General features: G+C 41.7%; 1 protein-coding gene across 5 annotated transcripts in view; it reads left to right on the top strand.

Annotated features, from left to right (window-relative positions):
- The window catches only part of DOCK10 (dedicator of cytokinesis 10), a 2,208,289-nt gene that overhangs the window by 2,107,946 nt on the left and 76,279 nt on the right, over window positions 1–24,064 (top strand). For all 5 annotated transcript variants that reach the window (XM_069618176.1, XM_069618179.1, XM_069618177.1 and 2 more), the window contains one exon: window positions 13,899–13,999. In XM_069618176.1, coding sequence (XP_069474277.1) covers window positions 13,899–13,999 — 101 coding nt within the window. The remainder of the gene's footprint in view (window positions 1–13,898; window positions 14,000–24,064) is intronic.

Genomic DNA, 24,064 nt, shown 5'->3' with positions numbered 1-24,064 from the left:
TTTCCGGGCCTCAGCCTGTATTTCTTTCAAACCACTAACTCCCTCATCCATCGCCCCAGTTTCAGCAACACATTTTGTGGAATCTAACACATACATCTGTGAGTGGGGAATAGTAGCAGTCTGTTTGGCTATCTTATCTTGTCTGCGAAAGAATTTCCTTTTTCAATATAGTCAGTCACCCTCTGGTGTGCTGCGCATTTCAGTATAGCTAGTTGTTTGGGAAGTGCTAATGCAGACAACAGTTGAACTATCAAGGGACCATGTTAAATTTTTGTACCATGAGATGTTAAAAATCCTCTTTCAGCCCATAATCAGCCAAAGGTGTGAGCCATTCCAAAGGCGTACTGACAGTCTGTGTATATGTTAACGCTGAGCCCTTGGGATATCTCACAAGCCCCAGTTAAAGCAACTATTTCCACAGCCTGGGCGGAGTCATGTGGAATTATTTTGCTCTCAATAATGCTGTCTAAAGTCGTAATTGCATAGGCAGCAGTAGAAGTGACATCAGGTAGTTCAAAACAAGAGCCATCACAGAACAGTTCTCCTTCTGGTGATGGTAATGCACTCCCAGCAATGCTTTCCAGTCCATTTCTATAGCGCACGGTCACCCAAAGGTATCAGGGTGCTGAGGAGGGAGACCATGTTCAACCAAGTAGTCAAGATCTCATAATGTATACCTAGAAGAGCGTGGTTTTAAGCACTCTTCTGAAAGCCAAGTGATTCGAGATGTTCCTGATCGCGAAGGGTAAACCATTCCACATGTTGGCCGCAACTATGGAAAAGGCGCAACCGCCTATACTAGCATGACGAAACCTAGGGACAACAAGAAGGTCTGCGGTGGAAGAGCGCAAGGAGCGCCCAGGGTGATATTGGAGAAATTTGGATTGAAGAAACTCAGCGTCTTGAGAGTGGATAGCTCGGTGGACTACACACATTGCTTTAAATATAATACGCTGGCTCACCGGCAGCCAGTGAAGAGAGCGTAGCACCAGAGTAATGTGGGCCCCATAGGGAGTGCCTGTTGCTATCCGGGCAGCCGAATTTTGTAGACGCTGCAACCGCTGTATAAGGCCAATCGGTTGGGCAAAATAGAGTGAGCTGCAGTAGTCTAGAAGAGATAGAATCAATGCTGCAACCACCAGGGGGCGGAAAGGTTTTGGGATCATAGGGAGAACCTTCTTCAGGACCTTAAGTTGGTAATGACCTGCCTGGCACACAGCCGCAACTTGGTTTGCCATAGACAGGGAGTTGGAGAGGATAACCACCACTTTTTTCACATTGCCAACCGGGCTAGGAAGAGAACCAAGAATAGAAGGCCAGAAAGCAATTACCCAAAGTGAAGGGGCTGGGGGACACACAACCACCAGGACCTCCGTCTTGTCTCTGTTCAGTTTGAGCCAATTGTGGTCCATCCATTCACCAACAGGCATCAGGCTACTCCGAAGGCACTACGAAACCTCAGCCTGATCTTGAACGAACCGGATAAAGATCTGGGTGTTGTTGGCATAAGAGTAGCAGTTGAGACCATGGGAACAGATGAGACACACCAAGGCCCAAATATAGATATTAAATTAGATCGGAGACAAAGACGAGCCCCGGGGAACACCACAAGTGAGGTGACAGGGAGAAGAAAGGAAAGGTGGCATGGCAAGAGTTTGTGTGAGGTCCGCCAGGAATGAAGTGAACCAGGCTAGTATCTGGCCAGATATTCCTATCTGGGCCAGGCGAGAAAGCAGGATGGGGTGGTCGACAGTGTTGAACGCTGCTGATAGATCTAATAATATCAGGGCCCCTACCCCACCTGCATCCACTAGCCTCGACAGGTCATGCTGGATGGATACTAGAACACTCTCCATGCCCCTGCCAGATCTAAAAACCAGCCTGTGCAGGGTTAAAGATATTAGAGAGTTCAAGAAAGGAAGACAGTAGGGGTGCAATCAATGACTCCAGTAGTGTAGAGAGAAAGGGGAGCAGAGAGATAGGATGAAAGTTGGCAAAGTCAGTTGGATCGAGTGAGGGCTTTTTAGGAAGAGGAACAACCCCTGGCAGATTTCAGCTCAGGTGGCACAATCCCTGATTGACAAGAGTCATTAACAGCTGTTGTTAGGGCTTCCAAGAGGTCTGGTGCAATCTTTTTCATGATCTCCACTGGGGTAGCATCAGACGGAGAGGAAGATTTAATCTTTAGAATAGCTGCTAATACTTCGCCTTCTGTAAAGAGTGGAAAGGTGGACCATTTGGCAGTATTTTCTGAGGGTGTAGCAGGGGGCGTCCTACTCACATTAGCAGCCTATGTGGCTAATGATTTGGCGATGTTAGACCGAATTACATCTATTTTAGTAAGGAAAAAGTGAGAGAGATCATCACATAATTCTTGAGTTGGTATAACCCAAGAAGTGAGAGAGTCCGAAGATGTGTTTTAACAATAGAAAACAATGGTTTTGGTTGACATAGGGCTGTTTACATCTTATGAGAGAAGAAACTTGCTTTGGCGGTCTTAATGTCTGCCAAATAGGTAGAGAGGCAGGATTTATAAGATTCTCTAAGTTTTGGGTTGTATGTTTTGCGCCATTTACGTTCGGTCTGTCTCAGCTTCAGACGAGCCGCTTTGAGTTGGTATGAAAACCATAGTTGTGAAGGCAATCTGCGACACTGCACCGATTTCAAGGGGGCGAGATTGTCTGCTGAGTCTTGGAATGCCTGAGACAGCCATGACAAAGATAAGGGTGCTAAAGGGTTGCATTTGGCAGTTATCAGAGCGCTAAGGTCTTTGGTGTTAGCCAAGTGCAAGAGCGTAACAGCATCTTAGGTGGCAGGGTCTTAATGAATGGGCTAGAGGACTTGAATACACAAGTTATCAGGTAGTGATCTGACCAGACCACTGGTTTGATAGTACTAAGGCTCAACAGAGATTCTTTGGAGAAAATCAGATCAACGGTTTTGTCCAAAATATGTTTAGGGGCTCGGACTAATTGATGCAACTCAAGGTCGGATATACTGTTAAACAGAGAGTTAATCTTGGCAGGTCTGGGAGAGTTAAAACGCAAAGTGAGATCTCCCAGTACTATGAGATTTGTATGACACATATACATATCAGCTAAGGTCTAAGAGAGGTTCCCCAAATCCTCCTGCAGAACCTGGAGGACGGTAGATGAGGAAAAAGTGGCACAAACAAATGGGAGATACGGCGCATCTGAAAAGGAGTGCTTCTATATTAAGCTTGTGAGGGCAAGGAATTTGGGTGATATCATATTCACCTCGAAATATGACTGCAACCCCACCACCATGCTGTGGGGGGAAGTCAAGATGGATAATGCGATAGTCTGCTGGGATGGCTTGGACTAGATCTGGCAAGGAGCTAGGTAGTAGCCAAGTTTCAGTGAGGCAGAGTAGCAGACAATGGTTGTCTACTCAGTAAAAGGTCAAATATATTGCCAGAGTGAGCTGGGAGTGGCCGTTTGTTCAATAATAATAAGGAATGGGTTTTGGAGGAGGGCTTCTCCCCTAGTGCTACTTTGTCAGGGGCTGATGGTATGGGTATAGGGCTATCCCTCCAGCCCACTGGCAGTGTAGTACTTGCTGGCAGAAGAAAGAGCAAAGAGCATCGAGTGTAGTGCCCATCCTGCCCGCCCCTGGCACGGATGTGCCCAGACAGGCTTACCTTAAGCGTGCCTTTGGTGCGCTAACAGAGCACCCGTCCACTGCGCGGGCAGTCGATCTGGAACATAAGTGCCGGACTCAGCATGATAATGAGGCTAAAGTCCTCGTGTGATGGAGCTAGAAAGAGGACAAAGCCTCTATCGCAGCCCGTATAATATTATTGCCGGAAGACTGCAATGGTAGAGCAGAGCGCGGTAAGTGAGTACAAAATGCACATAAAAACAATGCTAGTAATTAAAATAACAACGTTGAGACAGTAAAATGAGACTAAAGCGGCTAGGTAGCTGAGTGGCTTTATAATGGCAGTCCACGGATGGAACAGCCTCACCTCTACAAACGCAGGCCATCGAACTGGCACATAAGTGCCGGACTTGGCGTGAAAACAAGGCTGAAGTCCTCGGGTGATGGAGCTAGAAAGAGGATAAAGCCTCTATCGCAGCCCGTATAATATTATTGCTGGAAGACTGCAATGGCATAGCAGAGCACGGTGAGTACAAAATACACATAAAGACAATGCTAATAATTAAAATAACAACGTTGAGACAGTAAAATGAGGCTAAACCGGCTAGGTAGCTGAGTGGCTTTATAATGGCAGTCCACGGATGGAACAGCCTCACCCTTCCTAATGAAATGCCAGATTTAAACATGGGGACAGTTATTAATTTCGTGTTTTCAGACCTACCTGCACTTAAAAGCCCATGTTGGTGCAATGTAGACAGTTATACATATGTTTTTCAGAACCCCCTTCACTTAAGGGCCCGTGTTGGCAAGCATACGTCTACCTTTTGTTTAAAAACAAATTTTGGGAATAGTGACAATTATCACTTTCGTTTTCTGGCAAGGACACCCAAATTACTTTAGGCGGCTATGACAGTATTCCCACCAAGAGAGAAGGCTAAGAGAGAGGGTGAATGTTTTGAATTCTTCCAAGCTCCCCACTGCATCAATTTATGTGGGAGTTAATTAAGTTAATATACAGTCAAATATGCTAAGGGTCTACACAATCCTGCCACCCACTCATGGAAGGAAACCCAGTAATGAAAGGGTTCGGTTAATTAAATAAATCCCCTGGAATTTGGTTGGACAATCTTCTGACTTTTGGAAATCTCTGGGCATGGAGACTGAGCAGAGCTTTGCTTTAGGGAAAAAACAGGATTCTGGCCAGCACTTCGGTCAGTGGGATCCCACAGCAATCATCTATCTATGTCTCCAGGGAAGTATCAGAACGTCTGTGTTCTAGTCTCCCCAGCAATGGGAATCTCCAGCCCTCTTCCAAAATGTCCACCCAGATAATGTCTCAGCAGATCTCCTTTGGTGATTTTTTTGGGCAGATGTCCCTCTTCCATGGTGCAAGACATTTTTACTCTCCAAGCCCCTCTCATGGAATATGAATGTTAGGAGGTGGTAGCTTATGGATTGGACATTTACAATTCTCTCCATCCCCAAGTGCAGCCCCTTCGTGCAAAAGGTCCAGGGAGTTCTCTATGGGAGTGAGGTAAAGAGGTACCCCTACTGTCAATTACACATTTTTATAAACATCCGTTTTTTCACTGAAAGTCACACCATGGCAACAGCCTATGTTTTTCAAATAAACTTTATAACATATATTTGTTCAATATAGTTAATGGTGCTCATTTTTAGAAGTTACTCCTGTGTTCACAATGTATGGCATGAGCAAGTAGTAGTTTTTCGCGGTTTACACAAAAGCTGCAATAGTTATAAATATTCCGTTTTCTACATAACTATCTAATTACATAAGCCATCAGTTCTCCAAATGTCATCTTCAGTATCCTTTTGGGGAAGCTAGAAACAGAATTCAGGTGATAACATTATTTCCAAAAATCACATGCGGATCAAATTTACATCAAAATCACCAGCTTGTTACTAGCCTTCATTTGACACATGAATGGACACATTGCGACTTATCATTGCTGATAAAATTAACAATTATGATAGTCTATTTAAATTAATGGAAAAGTTCAAACATGTCATGCAAATCCAAACCCCCATTTCTCCAGGTAGGCTTAATTTATATGAAGACAAGGGGTTCTGATCCTCTGCTGCCTCATTGTTGGTTCAGCCTGCAATAACATGATCAATCTTTCCCTGTGAAGACAAATGCTGGGCTTCAGTGGGCTGAAAAGATTGTATCTCTTAGTCCAGATGGTTTCTTGACATTAATTACACATTAAAGGCAGGCTATCCCCCATTGAACCAAGACTCAGTTCACAAAGTGTCTGATACACTTGATTGCAGCCTCTTTTTATACAGCCACTCAATACATTATTGTTACGCCCTGGCTAGGCCATGTGCCCTTCGAAGAAATTAGCTTTCAGAGACAACAGGGCCTCACAAATCTGGCAATGGGGGAAGTATGTTTTGAATCTCCATGTGGAAGTTAGCCCCACTGACCAGAATGCTGTACTTTGCTTGTCACAATATCTTTCTTTAGGCCTGAAGCCTTTGTTATAATATGTTCATTTTGGCAGATTAACACTTTTCTCAATGTGTTCTTAAGTGAAGGGATGCTGCAGTTCATTTGGTCACTCATGTTTATTTCCATTTTCCAAAACGTGAGCTTCTGTGTTGGAAGGTGGGCCTTAGTCCATTTAAATGAAGAATATTAGTTTTCTTAATTTTTGGTGTACACAGCATTTCAATATGTGGCAGTTTCAATGAAAAATGCTGCATGGTCTCTCATCCAACACTGTGATTTGCCTTTTCAATTTGCAATCTCATTTTACTTTCCAGCCTACTTCATGTTTTGACTGCAGAAAGACACACACTTTTTTCTTAAGACACTGTTCCTTTTGTCATCTTCAGCAAGGCCCATACGTTCATTTATATGGCCCTTTCACTGTGTTAAGGTTTTAGGCCTGTCTGTTTTTAGTGTGACTTGTCATTATATCAAGGCAGTTCGCATTAAGGCCTCACCTGTCTTTCCACTTATATCAGTTGAGACGGTCATTTCACCCCACAAATTAATTATAGAAAAATATGTTTATAGCAAAAGAGTGAGAAAGGAGGACACTGGAATAAGAGCAGCGGTGTCGCAGAGCAGGAGAAAGTATAAGAGCACACATGACTGAAAAAGAGAGGCATACAGGGAAGAGAATAAAAGAGTGGGATAAGACATCAATGAGGAAAACTAGGGGAGAGATGAAGGTGCATGAAGAAAGTATGAAAAGGAACAATGTGGAGAGAAAATAGCCAGAGGAGATGACAGCAAACCAGGGAGTTAGAAAGACCCACAGAGTGAGGAGAACCAGAGGATGAGTAATGAAGAGAGTGAAAGATCATGTTCAAACTAGAAATAAGAAGAAAGATGGGAGATAAGTATGTGAGAATTGCAAGGATACAATCTAAGTAGATATGTGCAGCTAGAGGAGACTCTAGTGACTGATAGATGGGAAGGGTTAACCACACAGCCGACACATAGAGGAGATAAAACATAGGCTATTGCATTGCGAGTTTCCCGAACACTTGAGATAATTGGCTGCAGAGCATGCTTCCTTTGCATGCACATCCAATCAGAAGTGAATACTTATGTGATTGTGTTTTTTTTCTTTAAATTGTCGGGGATGATGCAGCTTGTGCTGTAGCAAGGTCATTTTCTAAAAACAAATGACCCGTAGAATATGAGAAGCAAAAAAATGGGGTCACAGAAAAAGATCCTCCACACCTGCATTTAGTCCAAGGCCACATGAAAAAAATGTGTTAAAGAAGCAATTAAATGTGTGTTCCACTACTCTAATGCCCACACACGCCTTCTCTAGTTCTTTGTGCACCTGCAGCTGACCCTAGAAGGTGAATACATAGTTTTTATTGTGATAGAAAGCACACTGTGGAAGAAACAACCAATCAACCCTCCTTCTATAGAACATTGTTTGTTCAAAGGTCCACTGAGCATTTCTGCTGGGTTTGAATTGCCAATAACACACCAATACAAGTGGGAAATTAAACTATTGTGAAGTAAAAAATAAAAAACAATAAAGTCCATGGGCCTTAGGCGTTAAAGGGAAATATGCTACCGTATCATAGATGAAGAGTTTTTTATAATTTTGTGAAGAATGTTTCATTTGTCTATTTTGTCTTGTATTGAGAAATAGACCACCAGATAATACCAGGTGGCATTGCTCATTACCCGTGGAAATATGGCAGTTATGAACCCAGAAATTCAGATTTTTGGACTGGATCAAGGCAAGGGCATATAAGGAAGACTAAGGGTATGTTATTGGCCATATTGCCCTCAATCCCCTGTGAAAAGTGCTGTCTTTAATTTGTCATGTTTCCCTCTATCAGATGCAAGTCCTGGCGAAGGGTTTGACTTGTGTTCCAACACATGAAAGACACTTCTCTGATTCAGACAGAAATTGAACTTCAGTATTTTGTTTGCGTTATCAGACCGAGAGCTTTTTTCCATAACCAATCGGAAGTAGAAGGTGAACAAGCCAACACTGATTTAAGACCAAAATCCCGCCCCCCCATCCCAAGCGACTCAGATGTTCCTCCTGAGATCATTGTTTTGGAGACAATTATCCTGAGGGAGCTAGCAGACATTTTTCAGGACCGAGGACATTTTGGACAGTATAACAATCTTAGCTGCAATAAATGAATATTGGGCCTTAAAACATCTTGCATTGTTGCATTGCATTGAACTGACATTGTTATCAAGCCTGCAGACAAAGGCGGTGGCATTGTGATCATGAACAACTGGCATTATGCCAGCCTGATACAATCATTAGTGGGAAATTTAAATCACTACAACTGGATCAATACAGGTCCACCAGAAAAGCTTAGACAAGTGATGAAAGAGCTGTCAAATAAGGGGATTGAATATGGATTTCTAACGTTCCGAAGCCATTTTGTTTAGCCCCAGTGACTATCAATGCTCTATGCTATATGCACTGCCTAAGGTGCATAAGAGTGTCACAGATCCTCCTGGAAGGCCCATTGTTAGTTTATGTGGTGCGATCCTTGAACCAGCAGGTCAATATGTGGATAGATTTATGCAGCCTCTGGTTGCAGAATCAAGGTCATACATCAAGGATACGACCAACGCTATTAACATCTTAGAGGGTACTCCATTTAAACCAGACAACAACATCTTGGTGGCTCTGGATATCACCTCATTATACACTAATATACACCAGGAGGAGTTATGGTGATTGTCAGGAACCGGCTATATGCCAGATCTGGGTCTCAATATGTCCCAACTTAATTTTTTTATGGAGTTGTTGAATATTGCACTTTGTGCAAACCTGATCTCTTTTGAATCTAAATATTATCTCCAGAGGAAGGGATGGCCAAGGGGGCATAATTTGCCCCCAGTTTGGCAAACATATAAATATGGCTAACTTTGAGGAGAAGTGTATATTCTAGAACAATCAATTTCGAGCCATAATAACACAGTGACAGCACTTCATAGATAATATTTTTGTCACTTGGTCATGCTCTGTTCATTCGTTAGATGAGTTTGTTGGCTTGCTTAATAATTGCAATTCTAATTTTACCTGTACTTCAGCTAGAGATACCTTACTTTTTTGGTCTTACTCATAGGCCATAGAGCAGGTTATTTATATACCAACTTGTATAGAAAGTTTACATATCGCAACTCTTCTGTTCTATACAAGCAAAAATCCAAAGGCATTGATTTATAACTAGCCCATCAACCAAATGTTGTGTCTACGATTAAACTGTACATTTGTGGAGAACTACACTGAACAGGCGTGGTTATGAACATCAAGACTTACTGAGAGGGGTTATCCATGGAAACAGTGAAGCACGCTGCTAAAAGAGCCAGATTTGCTAATAGAGATGCTCTCTTAGTTCCAAGTGAATGAAATTCGGTTCAAGATAGAGTTGTACGTGTCACTACGTTTTTGAGACATACTACTCACATTAAGAAACTAGTGAGCAAGCATTGGCATATGGTTACCAACACAGGTTGTTTGGCAGACACACCCCTCTTTACATTAAAGCAGGGAAAAATCTCAGAGACAGACTAGTGCATGCCATATTTGGCCCCACACCGGATAAAATTGTTAAGAACACCATTGAAGCTGCCTGTACATCCCAGGTAGTTCCTTTAGCCTGGTCACCACCCATGCGGCAACTGCAGCATATGCGTGTTTACAACTATTGTCAGAGACTTTGTCAGTGGTACATTCCACTGGACATTGAACACTTTTTTGAACTGTAACTCGACCAATGTTATTTATGCCATCAAATGTCAGTGTGACCTTTTTTACATTGGCATGACAACTAGAAAGTGTCAGTAAGGATCTGTGAACATCCGGAATTAGGTACAATGTCCTCTCTGAGCAACTAGTGCAATATTTTGTGGAACTCAATCATGGGCCTGACAATTTCAGCTGGCTGGTTTTATATCAATTGGAGTAAGATGTAGTTGGTTTCTGGATGGTAACTCACCTATTGAAACCCAAACAAAAATAGATCCATCAGTTGTCGACCAATGAATGTGGTGTTAATGAAGGTTTACATGGTCTGCATTATTGTGTGAAGTCACATGTATCTTTTTGACTTTTTACGCTTTTCTGGTGTAATCAAACAACGTTTGTGAGCATATATTTATGTGTGTTTTTATTCCATCCTTAGTTTGTAAGGAGATTAACAATCTTGCTTTGTTCTCTTGCTCGCCCTTCACTTGAAAAGCTCTGGGATCAGACCTTACATGGCTAAGTCTTTCCCCAATCAATGATGACAGCTTTTGTCAACAGTGTTTTAGGGGCTCGTGATATAAAGATTTCAGGTGCTGGTAGCACGTACAGGGACAAGAGCACATGACTCTTTTATCCCTTACAGCTTCAGGCATGACTTAAGGTTCTCTGCCGATCCGACATTCCTTCCTTTTTGAGTGTGAAAACAGTGAGTGCAATCCGTGGCCCCTTAGTTTTTCCATTCTTTTCCTTTTGAATTACGGTTGATGCAGGACCGGACAGGGAATACTTCTTTTAAACTTCTTTGCATTCGCCACATGTCTTTTGTAGGCAGGTGAACTGATGGCACTCTGATGCATTTTGAATAACTGGTTTATCCAGCGCCTTCTTAGATGGAACGTTCATGACCTTGTGGACGCTCACTAGAGTGGAAGTTTCTACCCTCTGAGACCCTGGTAAGAGGAACTTTGACCTTGTGCTATAGTAGAATATTGAGATCCATGAGGTCTGTTTTGATGTGACCTGTGATATACATACATATTGTTATGCAGGCAACGTTTGAATTGTGAACCTGAGAAACAACCGTACTATGAGCCTTTCATGTAAAGTAGGACGGTGGTAACACAGAGGCGTAGCCAGGATTGTCTAACAAGTGGGGCCTGAATATAATGTAGTTGGGCCCACCGCAGTGCCATTAACATATGCAAATGCCCACATAGTGCTGCTGAGTGGGTAATTATAGATTTTGGGTGGGCCTTACCGGCTCAGGCCCTACCCTGTCTATTTCTCTGCGGTAACAGTGACTGCATTGTGTCCGCATTTGTGTTAATGTTCGCATTTTCTTCTGCTCGGTGTGACTTGGGGGTACATTCCCTTACATTGCAGCTAAATCCTGGAACGCACTACCAACAGACATCAGAGCAGAAAACTCGCTCCTTGCCTTCGAAAACACAAAACCTCACTTTCTGTATTGTAATCTGCAACTGTTCATTATATTAACTGTTACTTTAAACTGTCTGTAACTACTGCAACCATACTGTAAACTGCAAATGCTCATTATCTGTAACTAAGAACTGTCTGTAACAAGCCATACTGTAAACTGCAAATGCTCATTATCTGTAACTAAGAATTGTCTGTAACAAGTGCCACGATGGCCCCGGGCTGTTGCGCGCTCAATAAATTCAAATAAATAAATACATTGTGGTGTTGACATGGGTGCACCTCTTGGGTTGGCAGTGGGTGTCCATACTGGGCCGTTGGAAGAGGCACAGGTTGTTTCATATGAAAGGCAGTTGATTACTTTAGCCAGCAAGCAGTGTTAGGTTACATGGACATGTATTCCTTTAGGAATTTGTATCTGTGTTTTGATACATGGTTATATTATTCTTTTGTCAGAATTCTTCCCTTCCTGAAATTGTGTTTTCGGGTCCTGATGAAGGCAGAGGTTTTTGTTAACAAAGCTGCCACATTCCGAAACTCGAGTTGGCCTGCATAAATCGATTCATTTATTTACATACATTTTGTTATTTATGAAAGGTAGAGCCCGACCTGCGAAGATCTCCACCACAGGCTTGGAAAATGATGTCTTCTTTCATGTGGCTTCTAGCTGTAACCAGACAGGATAAGATACTGTCTTCCATTGTTGTTTGTAGTCATATTTCCGTACTGTATTGTTTTCATGTGTTACATGCTGTTCTCTAGGTATGATTGATGTATGGGTTATGCATGGGTACGGTGTGTATTTTGTATTGTGTATGAACTTTTCTGGATCTTTTGATGGACTGTGATGGTAGGCAGCAGTAAATGGGAACAGGTGAAGAAACAAGGAAGAACACATTTAGTGGAGTGTACATAGATGGTGGGGGAGAACGTGAGGCACCCAGAGCAGTGAGTGGGATCCTGACACCCATCAAGAGCCATGACCATGATAGTGATTATTACCTGTCATTATCATTGACTGTCAGAATTCCAAATCTCGACAGCATGCACTTATGCAGGTAATATTTACCTAATGGTAGTATTTTCAACCTTAACCCAGACTGCTATTCGTTAAAAGAGTTATTCAATGTAATTTATTGTTAATATGCACACAGCTAAATAAAGCTTTGCATATACAACATAACATACAGACAACATTAAAAAGAATTTAGCTCCTAAGTAATTAAAAGCAAGTGCAACAATCCATAATATAAAACTAAAGCGAAATTACTAATTAAAATCATCCACAATTAAAATTCACTAATAAATATAACATGTCAATAAAAAACATAAAACTTTGCATGTGTTAGAATATTGACAGAATCATGTAACAATGTAAAATATTTCAACACACTTCCAATAATATCTCACAAGATGATATATCAAGTTGGATTCACAGCCATATATACATTTTGCCCATAGATATGAAAGATCACCCAGATCAATGCTGCTGTTGTACCCTTTTACATCATTCTTTTGTAGCCCATTGAGACTTTCACAAGCAAATAACAGATGTTCGAGAGTTTCAATTTCGTCCACACCACAAAGCCTACAATATCGTTCATTTCTATTTCAATTTTGTCCACACTGCAAAGCCTACAATATTGTTAATTTCTAGAGAGTTATGCTTTGATAGCATGCATAAGCTGATGTTACAGCTCATTGGGGTAATGCATGGCTACAATTTACATTGTACACCCACTATTACAGGCTAAAATGGGCTTGGGGGACCAGGAATGCCTACTACTGGTACTCTGTCCTAGTTCCACTTGTTCCATGGCATTGAAAGTGAAAATGGTGCAAAGCCTCCAAAATAGATATTTGGCGTTCAGACCAAGCATGGCTTTTTCCTCAGTTTCCTCGGAAGGCTTCCACCTCGCTGACCTGTCACTCACAGTTTGCTTTAATAATATGTTCTGCTCAAGCAACATAGCATCTGTTATTGACTTCTGTGTTCCATCCTGAGTGCACACCACTACTTAGCGTGCTCGCCTAGCTCCTAAGCCTTTGTGGTCTGATACAAAGTATATAAAGGGGCCTTGTGCTGTTCACTTCAAAAAGGCAGATGGGCTCATTCAACACTCACCACCTCTGCACCAGTTCTAAATGAGACAAATTACTTGAAGAGAAAAAGTAGCAGATTTAGCTAGTAAACCGCAGGCGGTGGGAGCACACACATGAAAGTGAACAGGCAGAAAGAGAGCATAACCAATCACACAATGGGGGGAACAGAGAAACTTGGAATTATGCAATATAAAAATGTATTAAACAATCACATTAATTAGGACTGCTATACATTTAAGAGTTCTGGTGAAGTTAGCACAGATTGGGGAGAGATTGAATGTGAGCTGGAGGGCAGTAGCAAGGAGAAGGTGCTGTTTAGGAGAGCTACTACTGGGAAAATATAGACAAATATATGTCTATTACCTAGTTACATTTTGTGTGTTAATCATGAAACAAAAATGTTTGTTTAGACACATGGCTCACTTTGACCAGTCAGATTGCACAATGATCATTTGTCTTTTATTACTAAATGTAACTACGCTTATTGTGAACAAAACATCGATTTTGCATTGACAGGTAAATGCTGGGCCAATGGCATACGCACGGGCATTTATTGAAGACACAAATGCCAATAAATATCCTGAATTCCAAGTTAAGCAACTCAAAGAAATCTTCAGGTAAAGTATTTATAATACCTATTATAATTTTGCAGGTAAAAAATCATTGAACAGTTACAAGTATCAAATTGGTTAATTTTTGCAGCTAAGCATTTATGGTTACACTTCAGATCAATATGTAATTTGGCAAATTACAATGCTTTGTTACAATTGCTTTGTTAAAATAGTAAGCACACCTAGGTATTTGAGTTATATATTTGAATACACACTTGCTAAACATAAATGTTTGATTTGCTCTTTACCAGTAATCATTTATGTTTTAGCTTTTCTTCAGATGTCAGGACCCATCTTCTATATTTATCTTCCTATTCCTTCCTGCTTGCAACCTACGGGACCATGCTTATTTTCTACTCTTGTTCCAGCCAGGCTTCCTTAGGCCCATAGTCTTTTAGTCTGGTTAAGTGTTAAGTCAGATTTTTTTAGGTGATATTGTGATCCACATCCCCAATGTCACTTTTAATTATTGTAGTCACTGTTGGCCTCCAACTATCAAACAATCAATTTTCAGAAGCCCAAATAGATTTTTCCATAAGAAATTTAGATCACACTAACGTTATTCCTAGGCATCAATCCGTCATTCCACTCCAGATCACCTGATCTAGGATGCGCATTTGGTTCTGTAGTGTTCTTTTTTGCAGATAGGAGAAGGTTTTGCCCTCAGTTTGGAATGAAATGCTCCCGCTTTCTACGTGGCTGAAATTGCACTGGCTGATGTCAACAATCTGTGGCCCTGGTCAACCTGGAGAAGAACACTGATGGAATGGGTGCAACACCAGGGGCTTCCCAGGGGTTGGTGCTAGTCTCATCGTGAGCAAAACAGATGTAGTTCTTATGAAGTGTATATGCCTTGTAATTACCAACCAAGGGATTAAATAACTGGTAAGAATGTATATCATGATGCATTGGTGATGATCTGATGTGGATAAAAACTCAATACAACATTTATGACAAAAAGGGAACAGCATCTTTTTAATTGCAAATTTAATTAAACAAATAGTGTCTCTTTGCAATGTTTGCCCTTGGAAAAGAAAAGGCATAACAATTAACAATGCAATCCCTAACCTGCAAAAGCTCTGCAAAAGGGCACATTAATATTTGTTTTGTATTCAGATCAGCACCTATGTTTTCTAAATGAATAGTTTCATGCACTACCATTGAGTCTGAAACAGCAGTTTCTTTACAGTAAGATATCAAGTATGATACGTTTTCGGGCAAAATGGAAACATCATTTTTAAAATAGATAACAGCAAGCTAACAGCAAGCCTAAATAATACACTAAAAAAGTAGACCACAATCTTTCATTGATCTGCAAGGAGCTAGAGCTCTGGGTTTAACATAGAATATCTCACAATAGGTGTAAGTCCTATACAGGCTCACTAAACATGTCAAAAAATCCTCATTTTGGGGCAAGTGGGATACATATCTGAAGGGGAACCTATACAGCTTAAAGAAGCAAACTATTGGGATACTGAAATCAGGAGTAATGTTACCAACAGATGATGTGCACACGGTGCTCAGGGAGGACTGATTGAATTGTACATAATGGCTTCTGCATCTCTTCGGCTGTGTTTTACAAGATGTGGTTTCTATCCCAAATGTCTCTTAAGACCGTCTCAAATGTGAGTCATGTTTCAGACTGTAATCTCTGATGCACTAGTTTACGTAACGTTCTTCAACACATTATCCAATGGCACCATCTGTTTAACCACAGTCTGCCATAGCTAAATTTCGGTCATCACATTTCTTCCCCGCATGCATTCATGGTGGAGTGTCCTGTAAATCCTGCAGATTCCAAAAGCAAATAGTGTTTACACAGGCCAATTTTCAATGGGAACATCAAACTCAGCAAAGCACTCCCCTATAGCTATTGTACTAATATGATTATATAGTTTTTCATGTTAGAAATAATGACCACTAACAGGATGGACTGTTGAATGGACATTCAAATGACATTCAAATGGCACAGGCCTGCACATTTTGCAAAACTAGATCTGAACAAGTGCAGCATCTGTCCAGATAGATGCATTCATGTGGATGCCTAATCCAACATTGTTGCCATAAACTATCACCCAATATTCTACAGCGCTTATTATAATTTATCAAATCTCATATATCTAAGATAGCCTCTTGTGCTAATATTCCTACTATAGAGTTATGTATGTATGTTGCAAGCCACATTCTTGAAACACAACGGGTTTCTTCAGTATTTAGTCTTCAGTCAATAAAATGTACACCACAGAGTTCATTAACATTGATACATATGTTTTACACCTCTATCAAACTTCAAGACCATGAAGACTGTGTGATGTCTGGTTTGCTGCTCATTTGTAAACAGAAGAAGGGGATGATTCCTAGTTATTCATTAAAGTGCTCGTATTGCACCATCATTCCCTCTGGAAGAGGTACACTGTCCCTGGAGGACCAGCCCTAGGATGCAGTTGTGTGCCGCCTGTCTAAAAGGGATAATTAGAGAATCACCCTATGCTTTTTACAAAATAGATTTTCTTGGGTTTTCTCCCTATTTTTATTAAAAACAAGAGGCAAATAATCTCGGGCCAGCATAAAGCTATTGAAGAATTAGAAACTACTGTTTATGCAAAATTCTACCTCAAGCAAGAGGTCGAGGTGAGCAGTGTGTAGTACATTGAATGTTCAGAAGCAAACAGTGCTGCATTCATATTGGAATTAACATTTTTATTTGACCACACATGAATACGTAGCTACTTTGTATCTGCCCATAAAATTGCTGATTATTATCATATTTATTTTAAGGGTATCATACACCATAAAAGAATATCCCCAAGTAGCAGGGTTGACTGGTTTCAGCCACTGACAAAGGTTTCATCACTTTCATCAGGACGACATGTTCATTTTTCAAACACATGTTTTGGTCTATGGAGTGTGGTTTCACTCAAAGTCAACATATTTTTTCATTGATTAGGAGGTCATTTTTTATTGTTCAAAATCTGCCTAGGAGGCTATCATTAGTACAATCTTTAAACCTCCTTGTTGGCATCACAAAATGCTGTGTATGTTGGTATTCAAAACCAACTTCATCAGGCACATAGAGCATAAGGCTTTTGGGTAGCTATCGTGAGGCAGTGCTCAGCGGATTAGGTGAGCGTCAGTAGTAACTTTACCTCTTATTCCGCAGAGTCATTCTAAATGCCATCCGTCAGTGTTATAATAATGGTTGTGCCAAGTATGGTGTACTTCTTATGCACTCGCATGACCAATCGGTGCTCATTGGCAGTTCACATCACATGGGGCATGCACATATTTTCCATAGCTTCACATGATGATTTTTTGTGGTAACAAATGTGGCTCCCATGGTTTGCTGCTCCCTGTCAAATGTTCTCAATCTACTGGCCTTCCTTTTGTGTATAACACCCTCTCCTTGGCCTCACCATATGTCTACCAAGGACTGTTTTGCCTCTTAATTGCTACTTTACTTTTTTAAGCCATGACTTCAATCTTGAATGTTTTTACCTGAACTATGTTGGACTAACAAATAATTTTGGCAGTGCATTCTAATGCTTAATAGCTAATGTTGAAAACATACGGATAGGCGATTTACAAAAACTAATAGAAATACAAGATATACCAAATATGTCTACCGTTTGTATACACTGATGAATTAATTGGGCTGGAAAAAATACACATTTCTTCCTGTGTTACAAGACTTGGCCTATAAATGCAAAAATCCCTTTGACCCTCACTCCATCTGGTATTGGAGGGCTCCCTGTTATTGTGTTCATGTCAGAATAGGAGGATTGAGATTCTTTTCTCACGTGTTTAGTCTTTGTTGTCTTCTTTGTGGGTGATTTCTCCTTTTTTGTAGTCCGTGTTTCGTGGAGAAAGGGGCGAGTCTCCCCTGATGCCACCCTTCTGGATCAGGGGCCAAACAGGCTAGCACCAAGGGCTACTGCCCAAGATAAGGTAGACCGTGAAGATGGTTCCAAGTATTCTTAAGCGGTCACCAAATCCAGGGAAGATTAGTCCAGGAGTGATACTACCAAACGGTAGCCAGGAAGGAACACAAAGGTAAGTAGTACTTGCAGAATCCATTGAGCTAGAGAGGGCAACAACCACGCAGCCAGGAGGGCAGTGAAGCAGAGGAGTACTGTCCAAGAAACAGCGCAGTGTTAGAAAAGCGCGAAATCAGGAAGCATAGGAAGGCAGGCAGCAACAGGCAGAAAGCACAGGTAAAGTTAGCAGCCACGGAACCCAAGGGAAGCAAAGCCAGGAGACACAAGGAAAGGCGGCAGCACAACCTGGGGCCAGTGGCGCTACCAGGAAGGAACGGAGAGGAAGGCACAAGAGTAAGCGCTGAGCACGGCTGACCAGAACCGAACATTGAGACACGCCGAACCATGGACTGAGTGGCGCTTAAGTAATGATGCTGTAAACAAGCCCAAGCGTCTAGACAGCAACCTTCCAATGAACAGCGGGAATGTTGGAAGTAAAGATGGACGGCGCAATGCGGCTTCAGACCTTCCTCACAGTCCAAAAGCGTCAGAAGCATTGAATCATGACAGCATGTCCCCTCCGAAACCATATTCCACCAGGCTAGCTTGGATGGGTCTGGTGAAACCGATAGACCAAACGTGGGGCATGGACGTCGGTTTCTGGTTCCCAAGTCCGATCGCTGGGGGGATATCCGTTCCATTACACAAGGTATTGCAGTCATCCTCTTCAGTACCAAAAATCACATATCCCTGAGACCTCCTATTCAAGCTGGTTTTTGTTGACGATAGGAGGAGGACGAGCCTCTGTTCTGATGAGAAGGATGGTATGGTTTCAGTAAGGAGGACGCGATGGATTCTCTTCTTGGACTCTGGAAGACCTTCCACACAGTCCAAAAGCGTCAGAAGCATTGAATCATGACAGCATGTCCCCTCCGAAACCATATTCCACCAGGCTAGCTTGGATGGGTCTGGTGAAACCGATAGACCAAACGTGGGGCATGGACGTCGGTTTCTGGTTCCCAAGTCCGATCGCTGGGGGGATATCCTTCCATTACACAAGGTATTGCAGTCATCCTCTTCAGTACCAAAAATCACATATCCTTGAGACCTCCTATTCAAGCTGGTTTTTGTTGACGATAGGAGGAGGACGAACCTCTGTTCTGATGAGAAGGATGGTATGGTTTCAGTAAGGAGGACGGGATGGATTCTCTTCTTGGACTCTGGAAGACGCAGTCAAAAGGCCACTGGATTTACGGTTTTGGTGATAGAGTATGGTCCGTAGAAATGTGGTGACAGCTTTTTGGGTCTTAAATGCATGGAGAGATATAGAGCTGATAGCCAATACTTGTCCCTGAGGCCATGAGCTGGAAAAGGCTGGTGTTTGGTATCTGCAAATCTTTTGATGTACGTCCTAGCCTTTTATAGGTGTTCCTTGACGTTTTTGTGCACGGTCGTCAGATCGGTTATCCAGGCATCGACTGAAGGGACCGGACTTGAATAAGGCAGGGCCATGGGAAGAACTGATGGATGGAATCGTTGGTTGCAGAAAAAAGGACTGGTCTTTATTGCCGAATGTTCTGAACTGTTGTAGGCAAATTCTGCCACTGGAAGTAGAATTGACCAATTATCCTGGACCTGGGAGGAAAAACACGGAAGATATTGTTCAAAGGTTTTGTTCACCCTTTCGGTTATTCCGTTGGTTTGAGGGTGATAGCCAGATGATGAGGCTCTTTCGATACCCAACAGGCGGCACAAGTGTTTCCAGAACCTAGAGGTGTATACTGGGGGCCACGATCCGATATGATCTTGGATGGTAGTCCATGTAGTCTGAAGATTTCTGTTACAAAGATTCTAGCCATCTCGTATTTTCTTCAGTAGAGTGAAATGTGCCATGTGAGAAAAGAGATCGATTGTAACCATTATAGTGATGTGTCACTTGTACGGAGGTAAATCTACAATAAACTCTGTGGCTATGTTTTCCCATGGACATGAAGGAAGCTCCAGTTGAAGCAGAAGTCCTACTGGTCTTTGGTTGTCATACTTGTTTTGGTTACACACAGTGCATGTCTGAATATAGGCTTGGACGTCCAGGTGCCTCTTCGGCCACCAAAACTGTTGTTGGAGGGTCTGTAGGTTGGATCTGATTCCTCGGTGCTCTCTACCCCACCTTTGTCATATGGTGGTACCACATATTATTCCCCAGGTGAGCTGAATTATCAAGATAGGTATTTATCCCCTGGTTATATTCTTCTGCATCCCTCCTATGCAATTTGACATGCCAAATAATAATGTAATAATAATAATAATTTAGCATTTATATAGTGCTACAAACCTTCAGGCATCTGAGCGCTGCTTATTATTACCCTCACTGTGGGGTGCTCATTTATCGACATCAGAAGGATGAAAGGCTGAATTTGGGCCTGCCGTGATTCGAACATGCATCGGCAGGCTCTGCCCTGATGTCAAAGCCAGCGCTCTACTCGCTGTGCTATCTGATCAGCTAAGAGGTCACTGCCAAAGAGGTCAAAGAAATTATCCATTGTACTCATACTAGGAAAAATCACAGATGTTGTACTTTCAATTGAACCACCAATAGAATAATAAAGTCTTTGAAATGTAAGACACAGAAAGAAAAAGAAAATCATAGGCATAGATATATTAGGCATAAAAAAACATTTGGTGTGCCATACTAATACTCGCTGAATTTGCGCTCTGTCTGTAACCACATTATCTTCTTCATTAATCATTTTAATACATGTGCTCAATTTACATTCGTAGTTGCACAATCTGCTCAATTATCGCAATCAGAAGCCTTTTTATGAATTGACCGTTCTTCGGTTGATTCCATCTAACTTTCAAATATAATCACTTTCTATTCAGACATGAAATTAATCACAAATAAAACTTGCATTCCTTGTCTCCCATTCACCCTTGAAAGCATATGTATGTAATCTTGTGAAATCTGTTTCTACTCCATAAAATCTTGCTGGACTATTAGCTGCTTTACTTCATTGTTACATTTCCTACTATTAACACAATGTTGCAGTATAATGTCAGAAATTATTCACCTGCTATCTCTCATCCCAAATTATTGCATCTATATCCAACTACCATATTACCCGGGAAAAATATTTTTAAAATGTTCGATTCATTCTCTTTTTCGAACCCTAGCTTACTATTATCTAAAAAAGAATTTAGTAAGCACCAAACAGAATCATGATCATTCTAATCCTAATAACCGCTCCTGAGGTATTCCTCTACAACCCCATACATTTGGCCAGCATGACTGATTGTGTGATATCTACCCATTTTGAATACTTAGAAACCCATGTTTTGGCATTGAGCATAATATTTGGCGCAATTTTGCCGCCATTGAATTTAGTGGTTGGAGAGAGAACCCCCGAGATGTATATTAAATGGCATTAAATCTGCGATCAGTAAACATCCTTTTAACATAGAACTTTCTATCAACCGGTTCCATAAAAAATAAATTTCATAATTGAAACACAAATATTTAAAATTGTGAAGAATTTCTAACAATTTCCGACCAATCTACCATCTACCTACTCTCTTAATTTGATTTATTTCCTAAAGAAATGATCTCAGATTTTGTATGGTTTAGAACAAGATATTTAAGCTTAGATGTTGGCTCAAATGTGTTGAATAATCATTGTTAATGAATAGACATTGCATCGAATAATAAATATCAACAGCGTACTGCAACATTTGTAAATGATATGTATCTAATTTGAGAGGAAAGCTCCAGATGAATATAAAGCTATGGGTACGTCTGCTATAGATAAGTTAAAAAGCAGAGGGGAGAGCACACACCCTTGCTTTACCCCACAATTCATTGGTCTGTTTACATTAGGCAAATCCTTTCTGTGATAGTCTAACTGTAGCACTAGTTACATTGTAAAAAGCCATTATTATCATTAACAAACCATGGCCTATTCCCCATTCCGTCAATTTAATCACTAATACTTCTCTGCTACAAGTATCAAATGTTGCACTAAGATCTAATAATTAGTAATAATAAGCAGAGTAAGTGGTAGGCTGTTGACGATGGCAGCAGCACCAACTCTAAAACCACTTTTGGTAAATGGTAAAACATTATTATTTTCAGGCCATGAAGTACATTCTTTTAGCAGCATCCTGCTTAAGTTGTTCCCAACATTTCTACTAAAGAGATTAATCTACAGTTTAATAGTGATGCCTTCTCGCCTATTCTCAATCTAGGCATTAGATGATGTTTCATACAGCAGCTAAGCAGTGTTATGGAGTGCCTGCAATCAATGAATATTGTGAGAAAGATATCCACCCACGGAGCTTGTGATTGCTCTTAAAAATAACTACACAAATCCTTTGGCCCATTCTGACATTATTGCTGTTAGCACTTCTTTTGATGAGTGGCAAATCCATCCACTAGTTGTGGCCCTGATGAGCAATATATTGACTCATGCCAACAAGAGTCATTACAGGTGTAATTATAGGAGTCCTGACTCTTGTCATTCCCTGTGGTTCAGAAATCTTGGAATCAAGCTGGGTAATCAGACGCTATCGATAGCTACCCAAATTAACTCCATGGTAAGTTTTGTTTTCAATTTGAATACCTAGTTAGAATTTCCCTTAACAGCCTTCTAACAGTCATCTTCAAATAGTCTCAGCTACCAATACAGCATTCTGGACTAATGTAATGCCCTTTTTCTTGGCTTTCTCAGCTATTTTATTCAGCACATAGAGATGGTTCAGAATGCCACGCCAACCAGCTGACAGGGACCCCACATCATAATCGAATTACTTGAGTTTTTGAACTACCGCCCAATCTCAAACACCAGATTCTTCGCCAAACTCATTGACCGAACCGCCTACTCCCAACTAAACGCCTTTGTTGAAGCCAACAATCTCCTTGACCCCGCCCAATCGGGTTTTAGACCACGTCACAGAACTGAAACCACCTTAACCTCGATCTGGGACGACCTTAAAATGACAGCAGACTCCGCGGGATGTGCCGCTCTTATCCTTCTTGACCTATCCGCTGCATTTGACACGATCAATCACTCGATACTCCTAGACCGCCTCCACTCGCTAGGAATTTGTGGAACCGCTCTTAAATGGATAGCTTCATTCCTCAAAGACAGGCACCAAATAACGGTACTCTCCAGCTTTACCTCGCAAGCCCGACCAGTCAACACGGGAGTCCCTCAAGGAGCATGTCTCTATCCGCCCTCCTTTTCAATCTCTACCTGATCACCCTCCCACCAATAATTCGTTCACACAACATCCTATGTTACAACTACGCCGACGACACTCAACTAATTCTAAAATTCCTGAACTCGAAACCCAACTCCCAACCCGACCTGGCATCCTGCCTCGTAAACATAGAGCGCTGGATGACCCAAAGCCACCTCTTGTTAAACCCCTCCAAAACAGAAATCATGATTTGCGACAACTCCGACCTTCTTCCGCACCCACTACCCTGGCCACCCGCCATGGGCAACTCACCTACACCCTCCAAAACAGTAAAAAATCTTGGATGCACCCTGGACTCCGACCTAACTCTCTCGCGCCAAGTCAACAATGTCTCAAAGTCCTGCCACCATCACCTTAAAAACCTAAGGCGCGTCTTTCCATACCTCTCATTTCCCAACAGAGTCTCCGCTGTCCAATCAATCGTTATATCCAGACTGGACTACGGAAACCCCCTTTACCTCGGAATCCATACCTACCAACTGAATAAACTCCAAAGAGCACAAAACGCAGCGGCCAAATTACTACTTGCGCTCAGTCCAAGAGACCACATATCCCCAGCCCTTAAAACACTGCACTGGCTTCCTGTAGCCCGTAGGGTAGCTTTCAAAACCTTATGCCTCTCGCATCGAGCACTGCATAAAACTGGACCGCAATATCTTCAAGACAAACTAATACCTTATCATCCCACTCATACCCTAAGATCAAGCTCAGCCGGCCTCCTAGTAATTCCCAAGACAAACTCAGTCAGGCTAGGTGGATCATCATTCTCTGCCATGGCTCCAACCCTGTGGAACTCACTCCCACCCCACATCCGCTTAACTGAAGACTTAACCTCCTTCCGCAA

The sequence above is a fragment of the Ambystoma mexicanum genome, chromosome 10 (genome assembly GCF_040938575.1).
Source record: "Ambystoma mexicanum isolate Mex_15411 chromosome 10, UKY_AmexF1_1, whole genome shotgun sequence".
Lineage (NCBI taxonomy): Eukaryota > Metazoa > Chordata > Amphibia > Caudata > Ambystomatidae > Ambystoma > Ambystoma mexicanum.
This window is presented reverse-complemented; position numbering and strand designations above follow the sequence as displayed.